Source organism: Eptatretus burgeri, chromosome 9 (assembly GCF_056783735.1).
Source record: "Eptatretus burgeri isolate ZD-2024b chromosome 9, Ebu_testis_v1, whole genome shotgun sequence".
Lineage (NCBI taxonomy): Eukaryota > Metazoa > Chordata > Myxini > Myxiniformes > Myxinidae > Eptatretus > Eptatretus burgeri.
In genome coordinates, this window is record NC_140969.1 from 22,752,513 (window position 1) to 22,765,259 (window position 12,747).

At 48.6% G+C, this 12,747-nt stretch overlaps 1 protein-coding gene across 1 annotated transcript in view; it reads left to right on the forward strand.

The window, feature by feature from the left end:
• Positions 1 to 10,813: 10,813 nt before the first annotated feature.
• LOC147019706 (transcription factor Sox-12-like) overlaps positions 10,814 to 12,747 on the forward strand; it is a 3,563-nt gene continuing 1,629 nt past the window's right edge. Inside the window, exon 1 of the mRNA XM_085894358.1 lies at positions 10,814 to 12,747. This exon is cut by the window's right edge and continues 1,629 nt beyond it. Within this exon, the coding sequence (XP_085750484.1) occupies positions 11,511 to 12,503 (993 nt within the window). The 5' untranslated portion in view covers positions 10,814 to 11,510 and the 3' untranslated portion in view covers positions 12,504 to 12,747.

Sequence of the window (12,747 nt, forward strand, 5' to 3'; positions counted from 1 at the left end):
TGCCGCCATCTTGCGCTCCGTCGTCCACGTTTGGTCACGCGCCACCGCCATTATGCCTTTCATGCTCGTCTGCAGGCCTATCCCCATGCACTGCATCTCACCCCGCAGTGTTCGCATATTTGTATCCATCTTGTCGTTTGGGGCTTGTAAATCGCCCCTGATGCTTTGCGCGGCTCGCATCCATTTTGTTTTGCATATCACGTGCATTCGTTTTCATTTCGATTCGCATCTCCTGCGTGTTTGCGTCCATTTTCCCCATCAATGCCCCAAACATCTCCATCATCCGATCAATGGGCGAAATCGCACGTGGGGGGCGCTCGTCCGCCACCCCAGCCACTGCGCCCATTTCGGACTCTGCATTTATTTGCGGGGAAAGTTCATGCACGGGGGTGGTTTCGTCATGGGCCATAGGCTCATCAACATTTACCTCCACACGACCCACCTGCCTCAGCTCATCTTGGCTGGCCATGTCGCGTGTTGGGAATACCATTTAAACGCTCGTAATTTGGAGGAAACGGGGGGGGGGGGTTCGCTCCGTATTCCCCTGATGCAAATCCGTTAATTTCGCTACGGAGACGGAGGGGTCCGAATTCCGCTCCTGACAACCAATTGTTGCGGGCCGAGACGTCGGCCGCGGTCCGTCCACTGGATGAAGCCGCGTGTCGGTTCGACCGATCGCCCGGAATTCAGATCGTCGCCCTGGATAAGTCCGGAGTCGACGGGTCCTTATTTTGGACCGTGAAGGGTCAATATTCCAACCACGTGGTACAGGGGTATTTGCCAAATCTTCAAAATACCTAGAGACCACGTGGCGATTTAACGAGTCTTCACACCCTCGATGGAACTCGTACGGAAACGAGCCACTTAGCGCGCTCGTTCCATGTGCGATTCTGAGCGGTTAAATCGCCGAGAACCGCCGGTCCCGATTATCCTGTGACAACGGCAATGGCCAGCTAATCCCTCACACGCGACACGCTCAGTCAATGCAAGAATGGACACGAACGAGCTGAAAACATTGAACAAACGGGGTTTATTGATACAATAATGGGGAACTAGGGAACACAGAAGAGCAGATTTAAACCGAACAAGTCTGAAGACGACGATGGTTTACGAGCGGTATTTGACGATGTAGATTGTTTCAGAAGTCAAGGATGAGAGAATGTGATAATGTTTGACCAAGTTATAAAAATGATCAACATGATGTGATACGAGTGACAGGTTATTAGCTGCAAAATGTCAAAAACCCGGTTTCGTTCAACAACTTTAAAAATTTGACCTTTGCATAACCTTCAAAGGTCCCAAAACAATGTTGTGGACATTAAAATAAGGAAACAGGATACGTGCTATAGCTTATTGGAGAGTTCGTCGAAGAAGGTCGAAAACCCGGTTCGATTCCCACAACTTTGAAAATTTGACCTTTGTGAACTTTAAAGGTCAAAGGTCAAGGATTATGACCTTTGGTGCAAAACTTCTTCTGGAACATTCCAGGAACAATATAACGTCATATAGGCTATATGGCATTTCGCACTCCTCGGATTATCCATACTTTGATGAAATCAGCGTAAAAACAAACTTGAAGGGGGCGCCACGGCAAGGTGTTCGAGATAGAGCAAAATTGTTTCAAGACTTTAGGTGGGGAATGACCTCAAGATTATGCATAAAAAATATTGTCATCCTATCTCTCAAAGTTTGGGTGGTCATATGATTTTTATGTAAAAAATCGAAATTTTCTAAGTTCTTCACATTGTGACCTTGACCTTGGGACGAAAATGAAAAATCGAGCTCCGTGGGGGTATGCAGGTGCCTTTGGGTGAACCAAATACCGAAACCCCTGCCAGATTCGACAACCCCCCTAGGAGAAGATGCAAATTGAAATTGGCTACCCCCTAAAAACACAATTCGCAATTTTCTAAGTTCGTGACCTTGACCTTGGGACGAAAATGAAAAATCGAGCTCCGTGGGGCTATGCAGGTGCCATTGGGCTAACCAAATACCAAAACCCCTGTCAGATTCGACAAATCCCCTAGGAGAAGATGCAAATTGAAATTGGCTACCCCCTAAAAACACGATTTTTTGGGTGTGGCTCCACCCATAATGGGTGCACCACGCCCATTCTCAGGAAAACACACCTAGATCATGATGGAAACCTCCCACCAAAATTTTATTAGGATCAGATCAAAAACCCACGGAGCTATGCTTGGGACAGACAGACAGACATACAGACAGACAGACAGACAGACAGACAGACAGACAGACAGACAGACAGATAGATAGATAGATAGATAGACAGACACACAACAATAACGAATACAAGTCTGAAGACGACAATGGTTCACGAGCGGTATTTGACGATGTAGATTGTTTCAGAAGTCAAGGATGAGACAATGTGATAATGTTTGACCAATTTATAAAAATGATCAACATGATGTGGTACGGGTGACAGGTTATTAGCTGCAAAATGTCGAAAACCCGGTTTTGTTCAACAACTTAAAAAATTTGACCTTTGCATAACCTTTAAAGGTCCCAAAACAATGGTGTGGACATTAAAATACGGAAACAGGATACGTGCTTTTGCTTAATGGAGTTAGTTCGTCGAAGAAGGTCGAAAACCTGGTTCGATTTCCACAACTTTGAAAATTTGACCTTTGTGAACTTTAAAGGTCAAGGATTATGACCTTTGGTGCAAAACTTCCTCTGGAACATTCCAGGAACAATATAACGTCATATCGGCGATATGGCATTTCGCACTCCTCGGATTATCCATACTTTGAAATCAGCGTAAAAACAAACTTGAAGGGGGTGCCACGGGCAAGGTGTTCGAGATAGAGCAAAATAGTTTCAAGACTTTCGGTGGGGAATGACTTCAAGATTATGCATAAAAAATATTGTCATCCTAGCTCTCAAAGTTTGTGCGGTCGTATGATTTTTATATCAAAAATCGAAATTTTCTAAGTTTGTGACATCGTGCCCTTGACCTTGGGATGCAAATGAAAAATCGAGCTCCGTGGGGGTATGCAGGTGCCATTGGGTTAACCAAATACCGAAACCCCTGCCAGATTCGACAAACCCCTCGGAGAAGATGGATTTTTATGTCAAAAGTCACAAATTTCTAAGTTCGTGACCTTGTGACCTTGACCTTGGGACGAAAATGAAAAATCGAGCTCCGTGGAGCTATGCAGGTGCCATTGGGCTAAGCAAATACCGAAACCCCTGTCAGATTCGACAAACCCCCTCGGAGAAGATGCAAATTGAAATCGGCTACCCCCTAAAAACACGTTTTTTTGGGCCTGGCTCCGCCCATAATGGGCGCACCACTCCCATTCTCAGGAAAACACAACGAGATCATGAGATAAACCTCCCACCAAAATTTTATCAGGATCGGATCAAAACCCACGGAGCTCTGCTCGGGACAGACAGACAGATAGCCATACAGACAGACAGACAGACAGATAGCCATACAGACAGACAGACAGACACACAACAATAACGAATACAAGTCTGAAGACGACGATGGTTCACGAGCGATATTTGACGATTTAGATTGTTTCAGAAGTCAAGGATGAGACAATGTGATAATTTTTGACCAAGTTATAAAAATGATCAACATGATGTGGTACGGGTGACAGGTTATTAGCTGCCAAATGTTGAAAACCCAGTTTCGTTCAACAACTTTCAAAATTTGACCTTTGCATAACCTTTAAAGGTCCCAAAACGATGTTGTGGACATTAAAATAAGGAAACAGGATACGTGCTATAGCTTAATGGAGTTAGTTCGTCGAAGAAGTTCGAAAACCTGGTTCGATTCCCACAACTTTGAAAATTTGACCTTTGTGAACTTTAAAGGTCAAGGATTATGACCTTTGGTGCAAAACTTCCTCTGGAACATTCCAGAAACAATATAACATCATATAGGCTATATGGCATTTCACACTCCTCGGATTATCCATACTTTGATGAAATCAGCGTAAAAACAAACTTGAAGGGGGCGCCACGGGCAAGGTGTTCGAGATAGAGAAAAATAGTTTCAAGACTTTAGGTGGGGAATGACCTCAAGATTATGCATAAAAAATATTGTCATCCTTGTTCTCAAAGTTTGGGCGGTCGTCTGATTTTTATGACAAAATTCGAAATTTTCGAAGTTCATGACCTTGTGACCTTGACCTTGGGACTAAAATGAAAAATCCAGCTCCATGGGGCTGTGCAGGTGCCATTGGGCTCACCAAATACCGAAACCACTGCCAGATTCGACAACCCCCTCGGAGAAGATGCAAATTGAAATCAGCTACCCCCTAAAAACACAATTTGCAATTTTCTAAGTTCGTGACCTTGTGCCCTTGACCTTGGGACGAAAATGAAAAATCGAGCTCCGTGGGGCTATGCAGGTGCCATTGAGCTAACCAAATACCGAAACTCCTGCCAGGTTCGACAAACCCTCGGAGAATAAATTTTTTTTAATGTCAAAATCGCAATTTTCTAAGTTCGTGACCTTGTGACCTTGACCTTGGGACGAAAATGAAAAATCGAGCTCCGTGGGGCTATGCAGGTGCCATTGGACTAACCAAATACTGAAACCCCTGTCAGATTCGACAAAACCCTGAGGAGAAGATGCAAATTGAAATTGGCTACCCCCTAAAAACACATGTTTTTTGGGCGTGGCTCTGCCCATAATGGGTGCACCACGCCCATTTTCAGGAAAACACAACTAGATCATGATATAAACCTCCCACCAAAATTTCATCAGGATCGGGTCAAAACCCACGGAGCTATGCTCGGGACAGACAGACAGACAGACAGACATACAGACAGACCGACAGACACACAACAATAACGAATATACTGGTCACTTATATTTTTCGTGAAAATATTTTTTCGTGAAACAATTTTTTCGTGAACCAATAAAGCAAGGCAATGCAAATACAGTATATAGTTGTGGATTCTCGCCACTCCGGTGTGCGGTCGGCCTCCTTTATCTCGATTACGACCGCACGCGCCCACCGAACGTGGCAATCCAGTCGCAGCTTTTCGGATCAACGCCGAAACCCAGCTACGGGTGTTGTTCACCACACCATAGATCAGCCAACTCTTCTGGCCACGCGCTACAGGGTTGATCACCGAATTGTCGATGTACCTAATTATTCGCACAGACAGAAATGCCAGGGATATACACCTCAATTGAGCCTGCACGAAAACAAGCCGCTTTAAGCAGCTCGTTCGGTTTGCGATTGCCGAGCGGTTTTATATGGCCAAGCCCCATCGGACCCGATTACCTTATCGGTGTTAAAAACCAGCTAATATTCCGAACGCAATTACGGCAGTTCAATGCAGGATGGGACACAACGAGCAGGTGAATATTCAAACAATAGGGGACATTTATTTCCATATGTATATATGCAAGCAAGGCAATGAATGGGGGTATGGGACAAGACACGAGCAAAAAGACCTACAGCCGATGTCTATTTATTATCTACATGCACTTAGTCAGTTCACTACTTCGTGGACAAGGCGCCACAGACTTTCATGCAAAAACCCCAAGAAAGAAAGAAAGAAAAGCACCGGGCTCGTAAGCCTTTATGATTGCTTGGAGCCGGGATGACCGCAGGCGACCTGAGAGACCGAGCAGGCTACCTGCCACCCTCGTGGTGACTCGCTGGGTGACCCTCGATGTCTTTGCCCACACTCGACTGGACTCCACCAGCTCCCAACTCCACTCTCGACTCCAACGACGCCTCCAACGGCGCCTCCAATGACCAACTCCCACAACGCCTCCAACGGCGATCCGGCTGGCGACTTCTCTCCGGCTCCAACTTGTCTCCAGAGCTCCACTTGTACTCAACTTCTGACCAAAGAGAGAGACTCTCTCACCAACTCGCCAACTGCCTTCTCGGCGTTCCAACGCGGCCCTTTATCGCCCTCCCTTCTCGGCGCGCGGGGGAAAATTCCAGGAGAGTTTGGCTTGGCTCTTTTGGTGTGATAACCGACATTCTATTTCTTACGCCGTTCTGAGGGACCCGCCCCAACCGTCACTTCTGTTTACCTGTTCCAGAATATCGGGGTGGGAGTTATCGAGTTGTTCTTTTTTTTGTAGAGGAGGGTCGGCCTTCTGGCGAATGTCGCTCCTATGGCGGTATTTGTGGAGATGGCGTGGTGGTTGAGATGTCGTGGTTGGCGCTGTGGTGGGGATGGCATGGTTGCTGAGATGCTGTTGTGGTGGTGGAGGTGGCATGGTTGTAGTGGTGTCGTTGAAGAGATGCTGTTTGTTTGAAATAAAAGATAGAACAGAATAACGGCTAACTCAAAAATGCACAGCCCGGCACACGAATAATGCCCTTTATACATTGGTGGGGATATCTAACCTGGAACACACACTTACCGAAATAACTGACCTCTGGGGAACCTGAATGGTGTTCTGTGAATTTCCACAACCGTAACAATACCCCCCTCCTCTTTTTACAGACTCGTCCCAAGTCGTCAAATTTTCGTGTGCCTTCATGTGTAAGTTTCCCCCAGTACGATTTACCTTCGAATCCCTGAGTGCGACATTTGGTGTATCCGTGTCCCAAAAGTAAATAACCTACGGGCTGTGTAACTAACTAAACAAACTCACTCGTACAGACGACTTAACTGTAATTGCTGGCGCTACGACAAACATGCAGGGGGAGAAAAACTCATTTACAATTTTATCCTTAACTTAACCTTATACATTTTACACTAAACCATGGCCCAGGACTGATGGACTCTGTGGGGAAAAAGGGCATGGCCAAGTTAGTCAGTATTTCAGGGTGAGCGCTCCTCTCTGTTCACGAGAGGGTGCACGGCAGGGCTGAGTGTTGGCGACGGACGTGACACGCACGCACACATTTCAGGATGTTTTCACTTCACGGACGACTACTCTCTGGTGAGCTACTACCTTTCTCCCTCAACTCTCCCCACTCACCCTTCTCCCACCATTCACCCCTCTCACTCATCCTTCTCAAAGTTGCCCCCCCTCTCATCCACAAAGATGCCTCCTACCCCTGCCCTCTCACCTCCTCCTCATCACTCCACCTCCTCAAATCCTCAACTGACTTCTGCCCCCTCTCTTTCCCCCTCCCCTCTCCCCCAGCACCAAAGAGCCTTTTCTCCTCCTCATCCGGCCCCCTCCCCTAGCTATTCTGCAATCCCCCACACTCTTTCAACAACTTTCCTTACTTCCCCCCCCCACCCTCCACCCTTGTCCTACCCTCCCCCTCCCCTCCCATCCCCTGCACCCAAAACCTCCTCCCCTCCATTCATTAACAGTGTGGACCTCAAATATCCGGGGCCTTTGCTCAAACCTTTCAGATCTTTCCATACACATTGCCTCTGACAAACCAGACGTAATCTGCCCAACAGAAACTTTCCTCCTTCAAGACGTCTCTGACTTCCAAGTATCTCTCCCTGGTCACTCCCTCCTCCGGTATGACAGACCTGAGCCTTGTCCTGGTGGAGGAGTTGCTCTCTTCATCAAGGACTCCATTCCTCACTCTTCATGCACTGCCCTCACTCCCCCACGCCGCCAGGAATACCTCTGACTACGGCTTCCCTCCACTCCTACCTCATGTTTATATGTGTACTGTACTGTCCACCGAACAGTGATGACTCCATTTACACCTCACTATCCGAAAACATGGACCAACTCCTATCTTCTCATCCAAACTCTCTCTTCCTCATATGTGGTGACATATTATCATCATGCCAGTTGGCTAGGTGTGGGTATCTCTCTCACCTGCCATGGCACCTCAGCAAAAGCTTTCTGCGACTCATTGGGACTGACCCAATTGGTCAATTTCCCGACCCGGATCTCAACCAATGGTACTCCATCTCTTCTGGATCTGACTTTGACAAATTTCTCTGAAAATATCTGCTGTTCTTCCTTCACTCCAATCGGTTCTTCTGACCACGTGCTTATCAAAGTAAACATCTCTCTGACTGTTATCAGAGATCCACCTCAGCACCATCGAGTCTGGCATTTCACTCAGGCTGACTGGCAGGGTCTCCAAGCAGCCACCAAACTTCTAGACTGGTCTCCCATCGCTACTTTCTCCAACATCAACTCATCCTGGGAATTCTTTCAAAGAAACTTGCTCTCCCTCATGAACACATTTATCCCTCCTCGTCTTCATTTGTCCTACCCTTCCTCCCACCCATGGTTTACTTAAGCCTGTGGTGAGGCAGTTGTCCTGAAACAGCTTGCCTTTGCCACATGGAAAGCAAACCCAACTGAGGATAATCTCAGTTCCTTCCATAAAGCTTGGAACAAGCGTGTATCTACCCTCAGGAGAGCCAGAAAACACCATCTCTCTAATCTCAAGTCTGAACTCTCAAACCTCTCTCCCTCCTTCAAATCCTGGTGGCATCTAATCAAATCTGTTTCTAGTGTATGTTCCCACTCCATCCTCTCCCTTACCTCAAATGGCTGCACAGCTGATACCGCACGTGAAAAGGCTGAATGCCTAAACTTGGTGTTTGCATCGAAATCTTGTGTCCAAAACCCATCGCTTTCTGTACCCACCTTCCCCAGTCGCAATTGACTGTCCTTTGATTCTGTGTCCTTTTCTTCTGACAAGGTGGAGAGCTTGCTGTCAAACCTCGACTCAGATTCTGCAACCGGTCTAGACGGCATCAGCCCACGTGTCCTAAAAACCTGCTCCTCTGCTCTTGCTCACCCTCTCTCTGTTTTATTCACCCTCTCATTTGCTTAAGGTCATCTGCTTGGAAATCAGCAAACATTACTGCCCTGCACAAAAAAGGTGCAAAAACAGATCCCTGCAACTACAGACCAATCAGCCTTCTCCAAATCATCAGCAACGTTCTGGAATCCATCACCACTTCAGACATTAAATCCTTACTCTTCTCCAATGGCTTGATTTCTGATCATCAATTTGGTTTCAGACCAGGTCACTCTACCCTGGATATGCTGCTTCTGCTCTCCCATCAATGGATGGAGATACTCAATGCCGGACATGAAATCAGAGCCATATCCCAAGACATATCACGTGCTTTTGACACGGTCTGGCACCCTGCCCTGCTCACCAAACTCGCTTCCTATGGTATCCAAGGCCATCTGCATTCATGGCTCGCAGACTTCCTCTCCTGTCACAGTCAACGTGTGGCCCTAAATGGAGTTCTCTCATCCGCTCTTCCTGTCCAGGCTGGAGTTCCTCAAAGTAGCATTCTGGGCCCTGTTCTTTTTTTGGTTTTCATCAATGATCTCTCCGACTCCCAGTAAAATCCTCTTTATCTCTCTGCTGATGACTACACCCTCTGCCGCACCATCTATCATCCCTCAGACCGTCGAGCAGCAGCTTCTTCACTCACTGCAGATCTGGGTAAAATCACAAACTGGTCCAACACGTGGAACATGTCTTTCAATCCTGACAAATCTCACACTCTCACTATGTTTCTACAAAAGGACCATATGGAACCCCCTCCCCCTCACACCTACTTTTTCAACAATCCTCTGAAAGAAGTCTTTTCTTTCAAGCTTCTGGGTCTCACTATCTGCCATGATCTTTCCTGGGAAAGCCACATTTCAAACCTCGCCTCCAAAGCCAGTCGCCGACTGTGAATCCTTCATCGTGAAAATCCTTCCTCGGTCCACCTGAGCTCCTGAATACATACAAAGCTTTTGTCCGCAGCCTGATGGAGTACTGCTCTCCCCTCTGGGCTGGTGCTCCTGCCTCCCACCTTTCTCGGCTTCACGCTGTGAAAACCAAGGCATTTCAGATCATTGGGATCTCCCGCGATGAGGTTGAGTCTTTGGGCCTCTCACTCTCTCACCGCAGGCAGGTCAGTGGTCTTTCTGTCTTCCACAGTCTCCTCTCCGGTCTCGCCCCCCTGCTTTGTCTGGGATTTGGCCCCACCATATTTCTGCAGGGCGCTCAAGGTCAGCCAACAACCCCCTTCTGGTAAAACTACCAAAATCACGAAATCACTGCTCACCTTCATTCTTTCATTCCTCTTTTCCCCACCTTTGGAATAAACTCCCCCACTCTGTTCAATCACATTCTTCCCTCCAGGCCTTCCAAACAGCTGTTCACCACCACCCCTTATCTCCCCCCATCCAAATCCTCAATCTTTTCTTCCCCCGTTAATCCACCCCAAACCCACCTCCTTCAAATTCCCTGCTTTCCTTCCTGAAATCCCTGTAATGTCCTCAAAGTGTAATGGTCAAATTTACAAGACGCGTCATTGAATATTTTACCTTCAGCAAATAAACACAATTTTCCAAACAGTGCTTGGGTTTCCTGTCTGAAAGATTGAAGATAATATCCACAATTCTGCATTAAAACGTGCGACAAAATTTTCAAGCATAAACACCTGGAAATTCCTCATTCTTGGCTTCACGACTGAATTTGATTTCGATGATAATTATTGTTTGCTATTGTGACGATTGTGATATTGTGACGACGATCAAGTGATGATAGAAGAGAAAACGAACTGTGACGGGGGGGGGGGCACAAAATCAGGGAACATTACACGATTCCAATATAATAGACAAAGTTCACCATTTTTTTTTTTTTAAATCTAATAACAGCCGTTCAAATACACTTTGACCGCTGATTGCTTGTAAATGATACTTCGAGTTAGGAAAATGTGTCCGCAGACTCGAGACAATGGATTTTAAAACGTCCAATGGACGTTTCGCTCGGCGCACGAGCAATGCCCCCAGTCGCTCCTTCGGGTGTCTCAAGATGGCGGCGCGTTGGCTTCAACGTTCAGCCGTGATAGTCAACCCAGTAAGAACTGCGTGGAGTTGAGTGGGGGAAGGTTGCAGGAACATCACCAGGGTTTTATTGTATTACAGATTAAAAAAAATTAAATATATAATCATTTCATCAGTTATCTCTACAAGTGATGAGGCCATAGTTACAGAATCACAGCATCAGGCAGCGCTCGCCCGTAACCCCTACACCTCCCAGGCTCACACTACTCTTTGACTACCATGAATCCTCGAAACCCCTGTACACTCTTCTCGACTGCAGTTCCCCCTCCCACCCGAATTCTTACTTCCTCCAACCCCCACCATCCCTTTTGCATAATCGATGCTTCGACGGGCCGTTGATGGAAACTCGTGCAAATCCAAGTGGCCGTTGCACATTGGCCTCCCCCCTTTTTGGTGGTGGTCCGTGGTGATGCCCTTTCTCTTGTTCTGCCTTGTTGCTAGCGCGCGCCGTCAAGCCCGTGGAGCAGCAGCCAATCAGCCGTCGGAGAAACGGGCACGGCACGCCGCATTGGTGGGATTTGTTGCTCCACCTTCTTCCCGAGTGCTCGTTTTTCTGTGCACGACGTGAGGATGGGATAGTATGGAGAAAGGGGATGTGTATGTGTGTGTGTGTGTGTGTGGGGGGGGGGGAGGGGGGGTAAAGGTGTAGTAGTGGGAGGGGGGAAACGCTAGGGAAGCATTAGCGTAGGAGAAGAAGGAACCCGATCGTCCAAAAGCCACCGATGGAGCATTGGATTTGAGCGTGCCAGGCGGACCGTTCCTTGAGATGGTCCAAGAGACCGGCGGCACGGAGAGCACCCCGCAGGTGGCGCGGGAGCCCGCGAAGGTCGAGGCGCCGGAGCCCGCGAAGGTCGAGGCGCCGGAAAGCGATGCGCCCTCATGTCCATGGCCCGTGGAACCCGTGTGGTGCAAGACGGCGAGCGGGCACATCAAGCGACCCATGAACGCCTTCATGGTGTGGTCGCAGATCGAGCGGCGGAAGATCATGGAGGAGTCGCCGGACGTGCACAACGCCGAGATCTCCAAACGTTTGGGGAAACGCTGGAAGCTGCTCCGAGACACCGACAAGGTGCCTTTCGTGCGGGAAGCCGAGCGTCTGCGCCTCAAGCACATGGCGGACTACCCAGACTACAAGTACCGACCGAAGAAAAAACAAAAAACCACCACAGCGTTCAAGAGTAAAGATGGAGAGAAAGCGGCGAGCGAACGGGTGCTGGGGAAGGTCATCATGAGGAAGAGGAAAAGTGTCGGTGGTCGGAGCAAAATGAAGGCGGCAAAGGGGGCTCCTTGTGTGCGCAAGCGGCCGGGAAAGTGTCCGAGCTTGCCGCCGTGTACCTGGGACGCGGGAAGGGCGCGGACGTGGCGAATGGTCGGACAGGAACCTGAGGTGAACGAGAGTCCCGGCGCGCTGAGCTCCTCCGACGACGGCGACAGCCCGCTCCGTGCTGCGGTCGTGACGTGTCGCGGCGGGACGACCTCTTCCGAGAGCTCCACGTCCGGCTCGACGTCTGACGACGACCTTGACAAGGGTATGTCCGACACGGGCTTCAACTGCAGCCTGTCCGCCAATTCTACTCCCTGGGGATGCGGCGGAGGGTCTTCCATGTTCTCGGAGCGCGACGTGGACTCGCTGAGCACCGGGAGCAGCCTCGGGTCGCACTTTGACTTTCCTGACTACTGCACCCCAGAGGTCAGCGAGCTCATCTCAGGAGACCTGCTGCAGGATTCCACCGTGTCCAACCTGGTATTCACCTACTGAGGGAGGGGGCGTCGACCCTATGTCGACCTGTACCCGCGGGCATTGTGGAGGAGGGGAGGAGGAAGAGGAAGAAGTGGAGGAGAAGGAGAAGGAGAAGGAGGTTGTGCATTGTGAAGAGAATTAAATAATGACATACGGTTCAGTAGTTGTTAATTTTCCACCAGCAAGACCCAAATGTAGCTCAGGACGAATTCCATGTACGAGTCACCGCGTTGCCATGAGTGATCGAGAGCAAGGCCCAAGG